Source organism: Gallus gallus, chromosome 7, assembly GCF_016699485.2.
Source record: "Gallus gallus isolate bGalGal1 chromosome 7, bGalGal1.mat.broiler.GRCg7b, whole genome shotgun sequence".
Classification (NCBI taxonomy): domain Eukaryota; kingdom Metazoa; phylum Chordata; class Aves; order Galliformes; family Phasianidae; genus Gallus; species Gallus gallus.
In genome coordinates, this window is record NC_052538.1 from 18479178 (window position 1) to 18496159 (window position 16982).

Below are 16982 nucleotides of genomic sequence, written 5' to 3' on the forward strand. Positions count from 1 at the left end.
TCAGCCAAAACTTCAGTCTCTAAACCTGATACAGATCAGAGCAGCTGCTGCCATTTTATACTTTATTTTCCTACTCAATTTCAGTTCTGTAACCTTGATGGAAATACAAACTTTAACTTCCGGATAGAGAAAGACTGTGAGAACGATGCCAAGCTTTCTGCTAAGTTCAGAGGCTGACATTTACATCATGAGGGCCTGATGCTGCAGCTTCTGTAGGAGCCATGAATTTTAGTCATAATAACACGCTGAGCTCTACCTGGAAAGCTAACGGCTTGTGTGGATTGGGTCAGCTGAGCCAGTAGCACCCCCAACAGCTATGGCACTTCTGACTTACATTGATTTTCTATTACTTTCTTTGAAAGAAAAACATCTTACTTATTTATTTGCCTCGGTAGGAATAGTTAGTTCAGGGCTATTTACCTCAAATCTGCTCTGGAAAGAATGACTTTTTCAGATAGCAGGTATAAATGAAATGACCACACTGAAGCTGCATTGAGAAAAAACAGAAAACATATTTTGCAGGCTTTGAAGAATCTAAATTGAAAACCAGCAATAATTGGATAGCCACTGGGTAGCTTGATCTTTAGCTTGGTCATGTTAATGCAAATTCATCAGCATGTTTGTTTTTGTCACTGGCCAATTTGCATGGCAGTGGGAAACAACTCCCGAGCAGTGTTCACCTGCAGACTTGAGGTTAGACCTCTGCACTCTGTGGTGACTTAGTTGTGATGAATCATAGGAGTGCTGGATCATAGCAGGCACTTGTGTCAGGAGCTGAACAAGAAAAGAGCTGCTTTGCACCTCACAAAACACAGGGCTATCATTGTTATGCCAAAATGTGCAACCTTCCAGACTCGAAATCTGAATTAAAAAAAAAAAAAAAATCTCAACAAAACACATAGTCTTAATTACCTAAATTGCAGGTATTGGATCCCTGTAGTCAGATCTATGGTGTACCTTTGTAGCTACGGATCCTTTTACAACACAGGGTAGACCTGGACATTAGAGATCCTTAAGATTTAGCATGCTGTACTTCAAAAATGAGGAAAAAAAGAAAGAAAGAAAGAAGGGTGTTTTTTATTTATTTGTTTTGTTTTTAATAGTAGCAAATTTTGGGGAAATAGCTGTATTTCTTACATTTATAGGACATGAGGGTGCATTTCATGTATGGTTTGTACCATGTTAATATAAAGGACAGATCTTGTGGAATCAGCCTTATATGCAGCGGAGAATATATTGACAAAGATTTACTTTCTGTGGGAAACTGCAGGCTTTTCTCTGTTTCCTAGAAGTAAGAAGTCTTGCACATCTGCTGGCATTCTTGAAAGAGGAGTCCAAAACCACTTAGCATCCTGGCCAACTACATAATGGGCCCGTGGATGGAGGCTTGTTAGGGCATGCTCCATGCACTCAACAACCAGTGAAATGTCTGTGTTAAGACAGGCCTTGGAGAACTTTTCTTTCTTTGCTGCTTCTGTAAAACTCAAACAAAAGATCATTCTGTGACAGCCAGGAAAAGTGACTTTTAACTTTCTATCCCACACTGATTTGTGAAATTTCAATAAGGAGTTGGTATTTCTTGTTTCTTGATTTAGAAGAATTCACAGTAATTTCTGAAGACCAACTACCCTGTCCATAATGACCCTGTGATACAGTTTACCCCAAGAGCAGCTTAGTCACTCTTCACTGTGAAACAGCAATGGCAAAATCGTGTCTGTATTCCCCAAGTTACTAGCAATGATTGTGTCTCAGAATAAACCTGTGTAAGATGCAAATGGAAATAGAAATGCTGTGATTGTAAGTGAGTCTCTTGTAGTAAGGTAATTGCTTTGCAGAAAGCTGTGAAATACAACTATAAGAAAGAAACTCGAGGAACAAAAAGCCCAAAGATCAAAAGACAAGCAGCTCCGGTTCAAGAAGGTGTCAGTAGGCTTCAGGAACTGTCTGTTAGACAATTTCTGCATGGCATCACCACTGCTGGGGATAGTAGAAGCAAAGGGAAGTTACCCTTATTTGATTACTAAATAAATAATAGTGACAGAAAAACACTGCGAGCACATTAGTTACATCATTAGATGAATGTTTTTCTGCCTTGGAGTTTGCTCAAAAGCTACATGCCAACACAAATAATTAATCTTTAACTGAGATCTGAATAAAGTTTCACTGCACAAGTTTTTGTGTGAATAGCCATATTGTGATGCAGATGCATTTGAAGAGTAACTGTTAACATGCAGTCTTTTCAAAAAGTCATAGTGATTAGAAGGTATAAAGCTACCTTGAAGGCTATCTCAGCAAGAAATATATTGCTTCTTTTGATAAAAATGCCTGGAAATTACCTCACCTTTCTGAAAATACTCCTCTCCATATTGCTTTTTGGTGTCGGGGGGAAGCCGATTCCAAATAACCTCCTTCTCTTTCAGAATCTTTGCTAGATCGGTTAACGGCGTTTTGAACAGGCCAGGTTGAATGCAGGAAACTTTAACTCCAAAAGCTTTCATATCTCTCCTGCAAAGACAGCCCAGCAATTTAATTGCATTAGAAATCCTTATTGATACAGTGGGATTTTTTTCTGTACTGTTATTTCTGTCTTTACATGGCATACCAACGTATAAATACTGTGTGGAAAGCACAGGTGTGAACTTTCATCCTGTTATCCCTAAATGAGAGAGGGATGAACTATCCTACCTGCTTCACTGAGTGTGAACATGTATGGACAGTGACTGGCACATTATATTTCATATCCTAGTTCCCCTTCCAGTAGCTCGTAATTTGTCAGACTTGTAAGACCATTTGGCTGCCTAAATGTAAGTATCCAGAGCCATTTTACATGTCTTAATGAACCCCTCCTGACCTCCATCTGATTCTCCAGACTGGTACAGGTTCTTCTGGCCACATCTCATAACTGTCAGCTGTGCGTCTGTGTCTGGAATACCTCCTGGTATCTAAAGTGGCCATGTATATTTAGGCACAGATTGTTTCCAATTTGACACGAAGAAGCAATGGCAGTCCCCTGAACTGGTCTGCTGTATTCTGTAGGTCTCTCTAATGATCAGTATAATTAAGAGAAGATACTTGGGAGAACAAAGAACAAAGCTTAGACAAAAGTTAATGTCATGCAACAACTCGTATGTTTTTTTTTTTTTTCCCTGGATGGGCAGCTGCTAGCAAATTCCAGGTGCACTCATAAATAGGAGATTAGGTTCATCCTGCAGAGACATCTCAATTCCCTTGAGTGGAATCTCCTCTCCAATAAGGCCCCTGTGAGTAACTAAATTACAAGGTAAGTTGCATATAAATATACAAAAATACCAACGACAACACAGTATATGCCTAACAGGATTTGTATCTTAGATTTCAAAAGTGACATAATCTATGCTGAAAAAAGGCTCTTTCAAGAAGACTTATCCCAAACTGTATAATACTTTTCAGTTTTATATCAAGTGTCAGACATGTAAATCAGCTTCTATTCTACATGTGTAGGTTTTCAGTCATCTGTTAGCCTTAGAAAATAAAGAGTAGTTTTTTCTCACAGTGTTATACCTTAAGCTGTCATTAAATCCTTCTACCCCAAACTTTGAAGGGCAGTAGCCTCCACCACAGAATGCTAGGCGACCTCCAATACTGGATACATTTACTATCCTTCCCTTTGCTAGTTTTATCAAGGGAAGCATATTTATCGTCACATTTATGAGCCCAATTAAATTAACTTCAATTGGCTCTCTAAAATGCTCAATATCCAACCAGTCTGTAGGAGCAGTTGGCCCCATAATTCCAGCATTATTAACAAGTCCCCAGAGACCTGCAAGGAAAAAAAAAAAAGAATGTTAGGAAGCAATTTTTCACCTAATGGGGTAGATTAATTGAACTGTGTGTGACTTTACAGGAGCAGTAATGGACCAAAATGACGATCAATATATTCTGACTACTGATTGTTTTTTGTGGGTGCAAAAAAAATTCTTTTGGCTGGCACTTGGCACAGTTTTGAGTAAAAGCAATTCAAACAAGTTATAAGTTATTTTACAAAGAGAGGAGAGGTCAAGTGGAAGTTGGAATTTAGGATTAAGTACTGTGGCATGTCATAATGGACCAGATTTAAGGCTCAAAGTTAGCAGAATCCAGTACATATAGTCTTGCTCATTTGTAGGCTTTACTGCAGTACTACTCCAACTGAAATGGATTAGCATCAGTAACAGGAGCAGTGATTTGTCTTGCACAACTTATGGGGTCAAAGGCATGGGATTTTTCTATTTTTCAGATGGCCTATAGGCAGTATTTCAAAATAGTTACATTTATTCCCTAGAGTTCACTAGAACATATACTTTTTGCTTTTGAGTGCTTGCAAGTCATGTGTTGAATGGATTCAATTTTTAAATAAGCATTTGTTAAGCCCGTTAAGCAGAATTTCTTTCATTTGTTCCCTAGTAATGTAGCATGAGAAGTGCCGAACACTCGTGCCTTAGCCCAGAAATGCATGCTAGTGCAAGTAGGCCCAGTGCTCCAGCAACTGGATTCCTCTTCTAACAAAATGTCAGTATGCTTGACTTCTTGTGGAAATGTTCACAATTATTTGGCTGCCACTAAATGCGTGAAAGATCCCTCTCTTGAGATCTTACATGTTTCTGGAAGGTGACAAGACAACCATACACACTTGTCAATTGTTAACTAGAGTAAACAGTGAGCATATCACACTATTTTGGGGAAAACTCTATTGAAATTATTTTATCTAATTTTTTTTTTAAAGGCAGATGGCCTGGCACTTACCTTCTGACTGGACTTTAGCTTTGATCCACGCTGCTGCTTTCTTAACGCTGTTTGAATCTCTCACGTCCAGCAGCACTGTCTGAAGCTGATCGGAAGTTGCAGCTTGTAGCTCCTTGGCTCCTGTTTCAGTCAGGCAGCTGGCAAGAACACGGAATCCCTTTTTATCAAAAGTCTTTGCTGCCATATTTCCAAATCCTGTGTCACATCCAGTGATGAATATATATTTGCCATTGAGGTTTGCAACCTTCCCCCCATCTCTTGTCTTCCAGTACCACCACAGAGAGCTGATGCTGAGAAAGAGTAGTATATAGAAAAACATTTTTTACTGAAGTCTTCTGGACTCACTCTTCTGAAATGAAAAAGAAAACCTGTTAGTTTTTAAGGTATAATTGGTTGTTCTTTTTTCTTTTCCTTGAGTTGGATAACTGCAACCATTCAGAGAAGTGGGCACAACACAGAGAAGTTGCATCTTGTGCTAAAAATACAACTAAAAAGCCTTGAGCAAAAATGAGAACTTGAGATATGTTGTAAGAGAGTTATACAGCATAATGTGTATTAGGTGCTGCCAGGTCAGTCAGTTCCCCTCAAACGTACCTTGGGAGAAACACCATCTAGAGAAGAGTAGCAAAAATGAAACATTTGCATGGAAGCCTACAGGAATATGCATAAATTTGCATTTAGTGTCAGTTCACAGTAAAAGAAAGAGTGGGACAGCTGATAACAAAAGGTAAATCAACATCAGCAGAACCCAGAACCATCCTTTACTGTGGATACTTCAGCAAGGTTAGGCAGGAGAAATGATTTACTTTCTTTTACTAAAATCCTCTGTCATCAATGCCAGACTGTCAAGGAGGGCAGCAAGTCCTGCCACTTCCACTTTGTCTCTCTAGGAGTAAATTCCCACCAGAATGCTGAGGGAGTGTGTGTGCATTGTGGTCCCTCAGCACAGGAAGGAGGATTCAGCAGTGCATCTCAGGCAGTGTGACAGCATCAGCACTGCCAAACATGTTTGGCAAGAGCTCTGTACCTGGGGTTGTGCTCCAACTCACATAATAGTAAAGCTATAAGTAGCTGCTGGTGATGGATGAAATTCCACTTAGAGAAGGCAATTCAGTTACATGTCGTCATAAACGCTTATGGCCCGGAAAGCAGGAGATACCTAATGCAATCTGCTAAAAATGATATGAAATAAATGTCAGAGTGCAGATCTTTGCAAAGCTTACTAACAAACAATCCATCTCTGCAGGGCAGGGTGCAATGAAGTTTGCATTTTCAATGGCCAAATGCTCCTCTAGCAAAAAATTTAAAAGGACATTGCGAACATCTGTCCTGTTTTCAAGCACACTAATAGGAACAGGGACACTGATGTTATTTTCTGCAGGTAGAGCTGCTTTCTGCTCTGACACATGAGGTTTTTATTTTATGTTTCTTCTAAAAATATTTTAAAATACACTTTAAAATATTTTTATTTTTAAAATAATTTAAATTTATAATTCACTGTTGCAAAAGCATTGAAGCTAAATACAGTATCACATTATTTTTACTTGCAAGTACTGCAGCTGGTGCTTGCTTACACCGACAGGTGTGCTGGTCCCCTGCAGCTCCGTGTGCGGGCTGGAAGTGACCCCACGGTGTTGCAAAAGCTGCGGTGCACAGTTGTTGGGTTTCGTTTCTTAACTTCCTTTGCAGCATCAGTCCAGCAGAAAGTGTGGTGAGGTAATTAGGCTGCTGCTCTCCCTGTCTGGTGTTTCACTGTTGCTTTGTTAGGACAAGACCCAGCAGAGCGACTGCTTTTCATCCCTTTCTTTCCTCTTTACTTTTGCAGCTCCTGCGGCGGGAGCCCGCCCTGCCTGCACGGCCCCAGCTGAGCCCGGAGGCGGGAAACTGGGGCCGCAGCGGGGACAGCCCGAGGGCGGGAGGCAGGGCTGCTTTTCCTCACGAGCTGCTTCAGCTGTAGCACAGGTGTTAACGAAAGGGGGAGAGCAGGTTAACGTAAGAAAAATGCAGTTTGGACTTGTGATCTGGTCAGTAAATAAAACTAAAAGCCAGTCCAGCAAGGCTGCTGGAAGACAAAGCTCAGCCAGGCGTTTTTTTTTTCCACAGAAACAGGCACGTCCGCTAACATAGGACAATTGGCAGTGCATTGTGAGGCTAACTTCTGGTCCCACGGTTCATCGGTGGGTTAATAAGTCTTTTTATCAAAGTGCTATAATGACAACGTTTTAAGAGTGCTGTGTACAGGCTGTGTTTCCATCTCCAGCTTGCAGGTGAGACTGAGGTGCAGCACCAGCCCTCAGGCAGCAGATCTAAAATCTGCAAAAGTAAGCAAAAAATCTGCATTTGTTTTAGGAGCTACAAACCTAAGGAGCACAAAACTAAAAGGCTAATCAAGAAAAAAATATATTTTCCTTCAGTTTCCTGGAGGCACTGGGTCAGAAGCCCCCCAAACATTCCAGAAGCGTCTGGGAGAGCTGAGGTGCTGATGACCGGCAGGCCCTCAGGAGGTGCCATCTTGTGACAAGAACAGCTGAGGTAACTGGCAACCATGTGAAAGCTTTTTGTTTTGTTTTCAGCTCACTGAATTGATAAAATTTACAAGATTTGTTGTTTTTCTTCTTGAAGGGTTGAACCTGCCTTTGCTATTTTTATTTGCACAAAAGTTTGAAATGGCAAAAACACCAGTTGCCAAGTTTTGATTAGGTCAAAGGGGTGAGCAAATGCATGTCCTGCTTCAAGTATATTTCAAGAGCAGATGGTGAGAGACTAACTATAGAAATAGAGTAACTAACTACAGCTAATTCCCTTGCTGCCTGCCTCCTAGCCTCCTTGTTGGAACAGCTCTAGACGCTGTTTTACAGTTTCAGGAAACTGTGTTTTTGTGACTAAAATAAACGCACTGTGACTTAGTAAGGCTAAATAGACTTAGACCATGGGAGAAGAGATGTTTCTTTCATTCTGTGTGCTAGCCTCCTACCTGAAAGCATCCACCAGACAATTGCCAGTTTGGACTTTATACTTTCCATAGCAAGGGAGAAATCATACTCACATAAACAAGCCCATTTTACCCAGAGCTACTTTCCTTGTTTCTCTGTAAGAAAAGTGTCAACAATTTGCCATTTCATTATGAAGAAATGTAATCTGTTTACAAAACAGGAAAGTGATTTCTTTCCAACAAAGAGCTTTTGCTTGCAGCAAAAATGATAAAACCCATCAAAAGAGGAAGACTTGCTTTTGTCTTAGGTGCAGAAAGCAGTTTTGTGTGTAGAATACTTGTTAAAGATCTTCTTTGGAAAAGGCAGTAACTTTTTCAGAAGATTTACATGATTCCTTTTTTAATAGCATAAATCTCAAATCAGTAAGCTCCATGTACAATTCATTCTGCTTTGTACAAACACAACATAGCCTTCACTTTGTATAATTGCTGTGTGGCAAGAAAGGAATGAAGACACAGAATCTGGCTACCTGCCAACCTGGCCAGCTTTGTGCTTATATTGATTGTTCCTACAACTTCCTAAATCCTCTAGGCTTTGCCCTGATCAGATTCTGAGAGAAGGCTGTTCTCTTCTGGCCTGATTTTGTTGTTTGTGTCGTCTAAATATCTTTATTACTGACTTTTTTTTTTCAGATGAATTTGATAAACAATATGTAGCAATGGGTGCTCTAGTAACAGATGTTGAAGTCTTCTGCCTAATGCTTCAATCTGCACACTGTATCAAAACTGTATATTTTAACCAAACTGTCCCTTAGTTAAAAATCAGGGTACCAGAAGAAAGATTGAGAGTTCATTTCAACTTAATATTATTTAGGTGGGGGAAAAAAAAAAGTGGAGAAAAACAAACAAAAACATAATACCTTCAAATACCTGGAGAAATAAAAATGGCAACAAATTGGTTTGCTTTGTTTTTAAAGGATCAGAGGAAGGGAAGACAAAGCACAGTGCAGAAGCAGAAGCGTACTATGAGGTTGAGGTCTGCTTTGTACTTCTCACCATCTGAAGTGTATGTGGCACAGTTCAGATGGGGATTATACTCAAGAGAAAGTCATCTGGTGTTTGGCTTCTTAGCCCTGGGACCACTGTATGCTAGCCACAAAAATTAATTTGGTTGTGAATGCCTACCAAATAAATAAATGAAGTGTAAAAAGCTATGTGCTCCATGCTATCTGTCCAGCAGACTAGTCCAGACTGCTTTATTTGCATACGAACCTCATCACAAAATACTGAGACAAGCTGATCATCTGAAACCTCAGCCTGCAGTGGCAGATTGAATATAGTTACCTGGTAGAAAAGGATAGTCATCTGCTACTGTGAGCATACAGTACTAAATTTCTGACTATCTTTAGGAAGCTTTGGAAGCATTTTTGATTCAATTGCTGCTACTAGCTCTGTTCAGAACTGTAATAAAAATCAATATGTTGTAGACTACAGCTTGAAGCTGAGGAGTCCTCTGCCAAAAGAGCACTTAGACTTTCATTTCTTTGCAGAAATTATCTGCTCAGGAGTCATTTTTATTCACTTATTCCTGTGCACTGCTGGAAAATATCCTGAAAAGAGGGTAACTCTGATAGAATACTGGCATAAACATCTACCAAAAGAAGAAGCCATTGTTTTACTGCACTTGGCTCAATGAACTGTAAGCTTTTTTTTCCTTTGTAAAGAAGTGTAAGAATATGTGAACCATAATCAGAACGTTTCCGTTCAACTCAGGGCAAGACTGAGGGGACTTATCCTGACAGTACTGCTTATTTTTCATGAAGTAAATATCCCTCGCCTATTCTGGTTTGGAGATCTTGTATGTGTTCCCTACCAGAATACAAGAGTGGGAGCATCTGTCCTCTGTTTCTTCTGTGGCTAATTCTTCTTTCAGTGAAACATCTCTGGGGCTGAATCTAGCAATAGAGAGAGTTTTCTCTTCCCAGAACGTTAGAAGTTTGCAAAATGCAAGAAAGATAGAGAGGATGGCAGTTTTTCCACTTTATGGTTGTAAAACAGGAAAGTGACTCTGTGTCACCAAAACTGAATGCTGTGTGTTCTATACCTTGCCCTGCACAGGTGGATGATTTTTCAGCATGCGTTCATTTTTTCTGGCCCATGTCATAAAGTCAGTTTAGAATTTATTAATCTTCAGGACTTCTGTGTTAATAAGTTGAGAAAAGTGGAAATTTAGAGTGGAGCCCCTTGCAAGAAATGAGGTAGTCTCTGGTGTTAGTTCCAATTCATCACTGTCTTAATCCACTTCACTAGCAAAATCTTTAAACGGAAAAACTGAAGTAATTTGTGTATAGCTTAAACTATACTCTGGCTCTATAAAACCAAGACTTATCTGGAGATGCTGGACTTCACTGTGTTTAAGTATGATTTTGCTTGAGTACTTTGGAAAGGAAAATCAGTGCAACTTTATGGTCTTTGGACACTATGGTCCTGGAGAAATTGCCAGGGGATAATGATGTAAAGCAGATGTCTTCTCTGCTGTATCATTTTCCTTCCATCCTATCCGCTTGTATACCCTGCACTGCAAGGAGTTATTTCTTCCTGTGATTCTAATATGTGGTGGATGAAATAATTAGTTCTGTGGCGTTATCTCAGATAGTGTTATTTACCAAGCTATGCTGTACACATTAACAGAGATGTAAACTTCTTCATGTTATGAAGGTGGGAGATGACGCCAGGTTTGATAATGCTGTTGCTGTGTGCATGGGACCGATTCTAAACTAGAAAAACTGAGTTTGGGTGAGCTATGTTGGATCTTGAGGCACTTTTTTGCAGGAGAGTCTGTCATGGAAAGTTTGAGAGCACAGGCCTGAGGGGAAGCCAACAATCACTAAGATTAAGGTGTCACCTTTTCATCTTATTGTATCAGACAGAGATCTCTGTAATGAGAACTGATTTCAGAGGAGAACTAAACCGTTTTTGCTGTTTCCCTCTAAACCCTGCAGATGTCATTGGCTGGGGCCACGATATTGTCCTCACCAAAGTCCCTTATTGAAAAATCCACCGAGAGACCATCTGCAGTGAGAATTCACTATTGCTGAGTGTTTTCCTTGCTTTAAAATATTCATCTTTTAAAGGAGGAATGGTAAAAATTTCATAGCCATGGAATTGGGGGTGAGCTATGGGTTAGAAACCACATAACTAGTACAGTAATTCTGTACCATGGTGTAGCATAAAATAATGCTGTAATAGTCTCTTTGCATGTGTTCGCTGTGAATAATTGTTTTTTTGGTAAGAGAATTGTGTGGTTTCTTCATGTACAAGTGCTTTCCAAGAGGTCTGACTTGAAGTTGTGAGATTACATTAGTCAAATTTAAACCCTCCATTAAATGTCAATGAACTGTAACCAGTGTGACCACAAGGTTATTGACCCAGGTGCAAATAGGCAATGCTCAATTTAAAAATGGGTTAGAATAATGAAAACACGATGGGAAGTGGTTGGGTGCTTCACTGATTAAGCAGGATTCTTGCAATTTGTTCTACATGTTTTTTCACAGCCACAGGTGAGTAACATGTCTATCACGTTTAATATGTCATAGATTTCCGAGAAAACTTCTTGAACCGAAGGGTACCTGTATTTTCCCTTCAAAATAACCCAAGTTGAATGCTGAACTTAATCTGCACAAATAGTGTTTTTTGAATGGGATTATCTGAAGGATAAATCATTCAAGTTATATTTTGAAGCGGTGTGTCTTTCTGCATGTATGCTGTCATTAATATCTGGTCAACCAGGATTTAAACAAAAAGGAAGAGACTGCAATGTCAAATGAGGATCTATTCTGCATAAAGATCTGATTTGAAAAAAGATTTCAAATGGTTTTGGGGAAGGTCTGAATATTGTTTTATTCCATAACATTTCTTTGTTTGCATTTTCAAATGATTTCTTTTTAAAATTGGGATTTTTGAGTTCCTTAAATATAATTGTTTATAAAAACTCCAGCAGTCGTAACTTTGCTGGCAGTAGTAAAATGCAGTTTCACTTCAGTGCAGTTTCTGACATATTCTCTGTTGGTAGTTTTTATTTATCTCATCTACACTTGGGTAGATGAGATGATGTAATCTTCTTTTATCTCTGAATTCTGTTATCTAAATCACTCTTAATGGAGACATCAGCATCATAAGTTTTCAAAGTGTAAGTCGTCCCCATGTGAACTTCCAGACCTAAAAGAATGTTGTTTTAACGTTCTAATTCAGCATGATATTGTTCTGTATTAATTTAAGGTAATGAATGATGCCTGCTGGCTGTGGTAGAGTATGGATAATATTTGATGTTCTGAACTTCAGAAAGGAAAAAATTATTTCCTTTCAGTAATGTGGGACAGTCACTTTTTTTTTTTAAGTTAAGAAATTTAGACAGTTCCAGAAAGTTTTGCCCTATTGTTCCTATTGGAACAAGAATCCCTACTCTCAGCATTCATATTTTTCCCCCTCTTTTCCCATTATTTAAAACTGCATCAGAATTCAGACTAAAAAAGAATTGTCATGTATGTCATAATGTTAAAATCTGGTGTCAAAGCAAGCACTGAAGTGAGACTTCCCAGCATCATGCTCTGTGCCAGCATTGAAAGGACAAATTGATTTTTACAGTGTTCTGTTACAAAATTTTGTATAGATGTTATGATTACAAGGTCAAATAATAAATACTTAAAAGTGGATGAGGCAGAGAATGACTGGGCTTTGCTTTACTTATGCCTTTTTCATCATCTTTTATCATTCTGAAACAGAAATGCATTTTATTTATTTATATTATAATCCAGGTAACTATTTCAGCAATGCTGACTACAGTGTTAAATCAGCTGTTAGATCAACTTTCTTTATACGTTTCCATTACTTGTTTGCTAAAAAAAACAAAGCAGTGCTACTAGGTCTAGGAACAAATTGTGGCTTCTGTGTAAGAACAAATTGCTGATAAAATTACCATTGTGATGAACTTTGGCAGAAGAAAACTTGTGTTGTTGAAATTTCTATCTCCTGGTGCTATTAATTGAGTAAATAATGATTTAATTGTCTGAACAAAAGTCTGTAAATAATAAAAACAGTCTTTCTCACATTCTTAATTTTCTTTAAAACTTTTCAATGGTTTTTTTTTTTTCAAAGTTTTTTTTTTAAAAAAAAGCTGGCAATCCTTAGGCTAATTGCATATTTAAGCTGTATTTTCCTTAGAATCATTTCACTGTGAAGCGTTTGCCACTCTGTGCTACCATTGTTGAACTTGTTATGTTTGTAAACGGAGCAGAGAGACCATGTTTTCAGATCTCTAGCTCTAACATCACAACTGAATTCATGCTTAAAATAAATAGTCTTGACAATGTGATCATTGAGAAAACTGCCAGCAGTGAGCTCACTGAGAATCTTTGTGTGTTTTTTCCCTCAAGGTACTTCTGGATCTTTAGGATTATTTGAACTAGCAGTTTTTGGAGATCTGTCTCAGACTACTTCAGCTGATCAGGTACAGCAAAAGACAGGGAGGAGAAAGTAGAACAAGTTTTGTGTTTTTACTGAAACACTGAATTAATACATGTTTTTTCCATTTGGGGAAAATCGTCACTCTCTTCTTCAGTGAAAGCTCAAGTGACATTAAACTGCCAGGAGTATATGCTCACTCTTTATGGGAAGCTATGTTTATTTCAATATTAACTGAATTATCTCATCTGGAAGTTAATTCCTTGTTAAATCATTTCCCATGTGCCCAACACGACTCCAGCTGGAGTGAAATGTAGCTCTGGTCTCATGTGAAACATTAGTAATATGCGTTTGAAGCTTTCCTTTCTATTTGGAAGCAGGTTTTGTGTGTTTTCTGTCATATAAAACAGCAAAAAGTGAACTTGGGAACGCACACGTGCTTGACACTTTAACTAAGGAAGTAACATAGCCTTGTTTGACCCATTTACCAACTGTTTGAGAGAACAGAAAAAGAATTATTAAGATTATAAATTATTTCATTGTTTGTGGAGATGAATAATAAAAGAAATCCTTGTAATTTTATTTTGTGGGTGACTATTGTAGTCCTAGTCCGATTTTTTGCTGTTACAGTGGTGACTTGGCTTTACCCATTTCATCATATAGTGTGAGGGGATCAGGATTTACTGACATCAATCAGCAAATGTGGATCAGCAAATTCTGCTCATCAGATACTTTCAGGCCAGAAAACTACATCCGTAGAGCAGCAATTAATGAACAAATATCTGAACTAAAAAATGTGCTGAATGCAATTCTGCAGATATCTGTCTTGCTTCTGGTGTAGTTCCAAAATATTGACAAAAGCATGGATGGGAGAATGGATAATATACTCTGTAAGTTTAAGTATGATGTATAAGTAGGATAGGCTGCAGATATGCTGAAGAACAGGAGTAGAATTCAAAATTGTCTTAAACAGAAAGAATGCGCTAAAGAATGTAAGACGTTATTAAATGCTGATGAAAGCAGACAGGAGTAATCAACTGTGAAAATTCAGTTTGAAAAGCAACTGGCTCTGAAACAGATTGCTTGCAAAAAATGAGTGTTTTTGTGGAACACTGACTGAAGGTGAATCAATGTTAAAAAAAAAAAACATACTGTGTTGTATAAACAAGAGTATAATCTGTGAAACGTGAAATAATCCTTCTCCTTTGCTCACTGTTGGTAAGACTCAGTACTGTTATTCAGTCATCACTTCAAGAAAGATCTGAAGACCATTGAGGGTTATAATAGGTTTGGGAGATACAGCCAACAAAGGAAAATTGAATGAATTGCTTTATTCATCTCAAGAGGGAGACTTCCTATCCTCCAAATAAATAACAACCTATTTGCAAAGTGGAAGAGAACTATTTTTCCCCTATCTATAGTAGATTGCACAAGAAGCAATGGGCTTAAGTTATGACAAAATTCAAATTAGACATTAGGAAGAGTTTATTTTAGCAATAAGGATAATGAAGCACTGTAATGCTCCTGGAGGTCATTGGGCATCTGTGAAAAATATCCATTAAAATGACAGAAAATTAATTGAATTCTACTCTGGATGCTTAGAATTAACCAGGAGACTTAGGCCTTTCCAGCCTGTTTCCCCGATAATTCCTGTGCCAGAGATGTACACATAAAATTTAGGAACAGATGATAAATGAGGAGGGTTTACCTCGTCATGCTTCCTAGTGACCACCAGCAGTTGGGCCAGGCTGGGACAAAGCAGAGCAGGTCTCCTGCCCACTGCTCCCTTGTAACTGAGGCAGGATCTGTCTTGTTAATATCTTAATATCTTGGGTTGTAATCTATGGATGGCATCTACACAAAAGCAATAGTTGATTTTAATATAGCCATTAATGGCGAGAGAGCTGTTTGTGTCAAACTGCGAAGCCCATTGGAGCATGTTATAATGATGTAATATAGTTGTACTTTCAAAGGCTAACATTTGCTAATGCTATTTGTCTCCACTCCCCTCTCTTAAGGATTTCTGATTTGAGCATCTAATCATCATGTCTGACCCTGTTATTCTGCGTAGCATCAAGAAACTGGGAGAAGATAACTTGGCTTTTGACTTGGATGGTAAATGTAAGATGTATATTCTTCAGTCACCTGATTTTATAAAGCACGTAAAAGAGGTGGTGGGTGGACTATTAGCTCCACTTAGACTTAAGGAATACAAAGCTAATAGTCTGTGGAATAAATACAGTTATGTGGTACCTGGTGCTCTTCTGTGAACCTACAAGTGTGCTATCTGTAGAATGTTTCTGAAAAAGCTGTTTATAACAATCCCTCTTTGTGGATGATCTTTACTCAGCCTACATATTCAAGGTGTCGACCTAAGTTTTTAGGTACCTTTATGTACCAAGGCACCACCTACTCAGTGCCTTGGTGTACAAGTAAATGGACAAAAAGTCAGAAGCTCTATCTTCCCTGGTTTTTAGAGGTACTTTCAATAAATATGTGTATATGCAGCCATACCTCTATTAGGCAGAATACTAATGAGATGTTGCTATGCTATATATCTCATTTCAAGAATCTGCGTTCTTCTTTCTCATCAGAGCTTTTCCTTTATTCTTCCATTTTTCCCTGGTAATGTGTGTTTTTCCAGTTTATATTTCCAAATGCAGCAAGAGTCAGGTAGGAGAAAAAATGAAGAGAAATTGTTACACAAATATTTTGAATTTTGTTTGTAAGACTTGAGAAGACCAGACAAAGGGATAGGCATTACAGATTTATATTATTTGCAAAATGCACAATAAAGCCAACCAATAGCACATGGCAGAAGATAAATTGCAGTACAATTCAATGCACATCTGTACCTGCACCTTTCATAGAGTAAAAGGGGTCTGCAAGAAGATTCCATAACTCATGTTTCACCAGATTCTCTAAGTAAGCATCTAAGCCTGTATTTTCAAAATCTTTGCCAGCTGTGCCTAACTCTGGATTTCTTTGAGCTTTCATTAAAAGTCTTCTCCCAGGACCTAATGAAATGCTTGAGGTCATGCATAAATAGCCCCTGCATTAATATGGGCCTTACTGGGATTTACAAGCATGGCGTTCACTCCCAGTTACACCTTTTTCATCACAAAAATAGGTGATTTGGGTGGGCTCTGAACAAAACAGTTCTATGAGTAACTTTTTATCATGGATTCTTTTTTCTTTTACTTCATCAGCTCTTTAGAGCAGTCAGATGGGATAGTGATGTAGACTATGGGGATTTTATTTTATGAGAGATTACTTCAGAGAAAACTGAACTGTATTCAGACTAACATTCAAAGGCAGAACTTCTCCTTGGAGCTATTTTTCATTAACAAAAAAATCAGAACAGAAATCACACTAGTTTGCGTTATGGTGAATATTTCCCCCCCAGCCTAGATGACATCTTGTGTTTAAGGCAGTCCTCCTTCAGCAACTTAGTTCTGTGAGAACCTTACACTGATGTTTTGTAGGCTAAAATTGTGGCTTGCAGAAGAATTAATCACATAACAGTGTATAGCATGAAATTTCAGCCAATAATCAAACATTTTGAAGACTTACTCAGATTTTTTTTTCAGTAACAGACTTCCTCAAGCCTCTTTCCCTGCTATATGGCAGTACAGTGTACCAGCTGTAATCTGTGGTATCTCCACTTTAAAAACCTAGTAGTTGCTTGTTAATGCTAAGTCTGGGTTTCTAATCTACTGTAATTCACTGTTTGAGTTTTGCTCTCAATCTTTATCTGAAATATGATGTATTATAGTACTGTGAATGTAATGGTAGAGTCTGAACACATTTGGAGTATTCAGTCTGGCTC

At 38.4% G+C, this 16982-nt stretch overlaps 2 protein-coding genes across 13 annotated transcripts in view; one reads left to right on the forward strand and one right to left on the reverse strand.

Moving 5' to 3' along the window:
- Positions 1-16982, reverse strand: part of LOC121106449 (dehydrogenase/reductase SDR family member 9-like) — a 37779-nt gene that overhangs the window by 11380 nt on the left and 9417 nt on the right. For 3 of the 12 annotated variants that reach the window (XR_006939908.1, XR_006939907.1, XM_046944091.1), the window contains exons 2-4: positions 4762-5110; positions 3541-3799; positions 2342-2505 (exon numbers count right to left, since the gene is read on the reverse strand). Coding sequence is in view for 4 of the 12 variants with exons in the window: in XM_046944091.1 (XP_046800047.1) it covers positions 2342-2505; positions 3541-3799; positions 4762-5080 (742 nt within the window). In the remaining 8 variants the exon portion in view is untranslated. Of the gene's footprint in view, positions 1-420; positions 3800-4761; positions 5130-16982 lie in introns of those variants that run through there. The other 9 variants (XM_025152634.3, XM_046944092.1, XR_005861680.2 and 6 more) reach the window with 8 other exon arrangements.
- Positions 1-16982, forward strand: part of ABCB11 (ATP binding cassette subfamily B member 11) — a 63617-nt gene that overhangs the window by 6640 nt on the left and 39995 nt on the right. The window contains 3 exon segments of the mRNA XM_040704164.2: positions 7176-7293; positions 13126-13199; positions 15172-15268. Coding sequence (XP_040560098.1) covers positions 15199-15268 — 70 coding nt within the window. The 5' untranslated portion in view covers positions 7176-7293; positions 13126-13199; positions 15172-15198.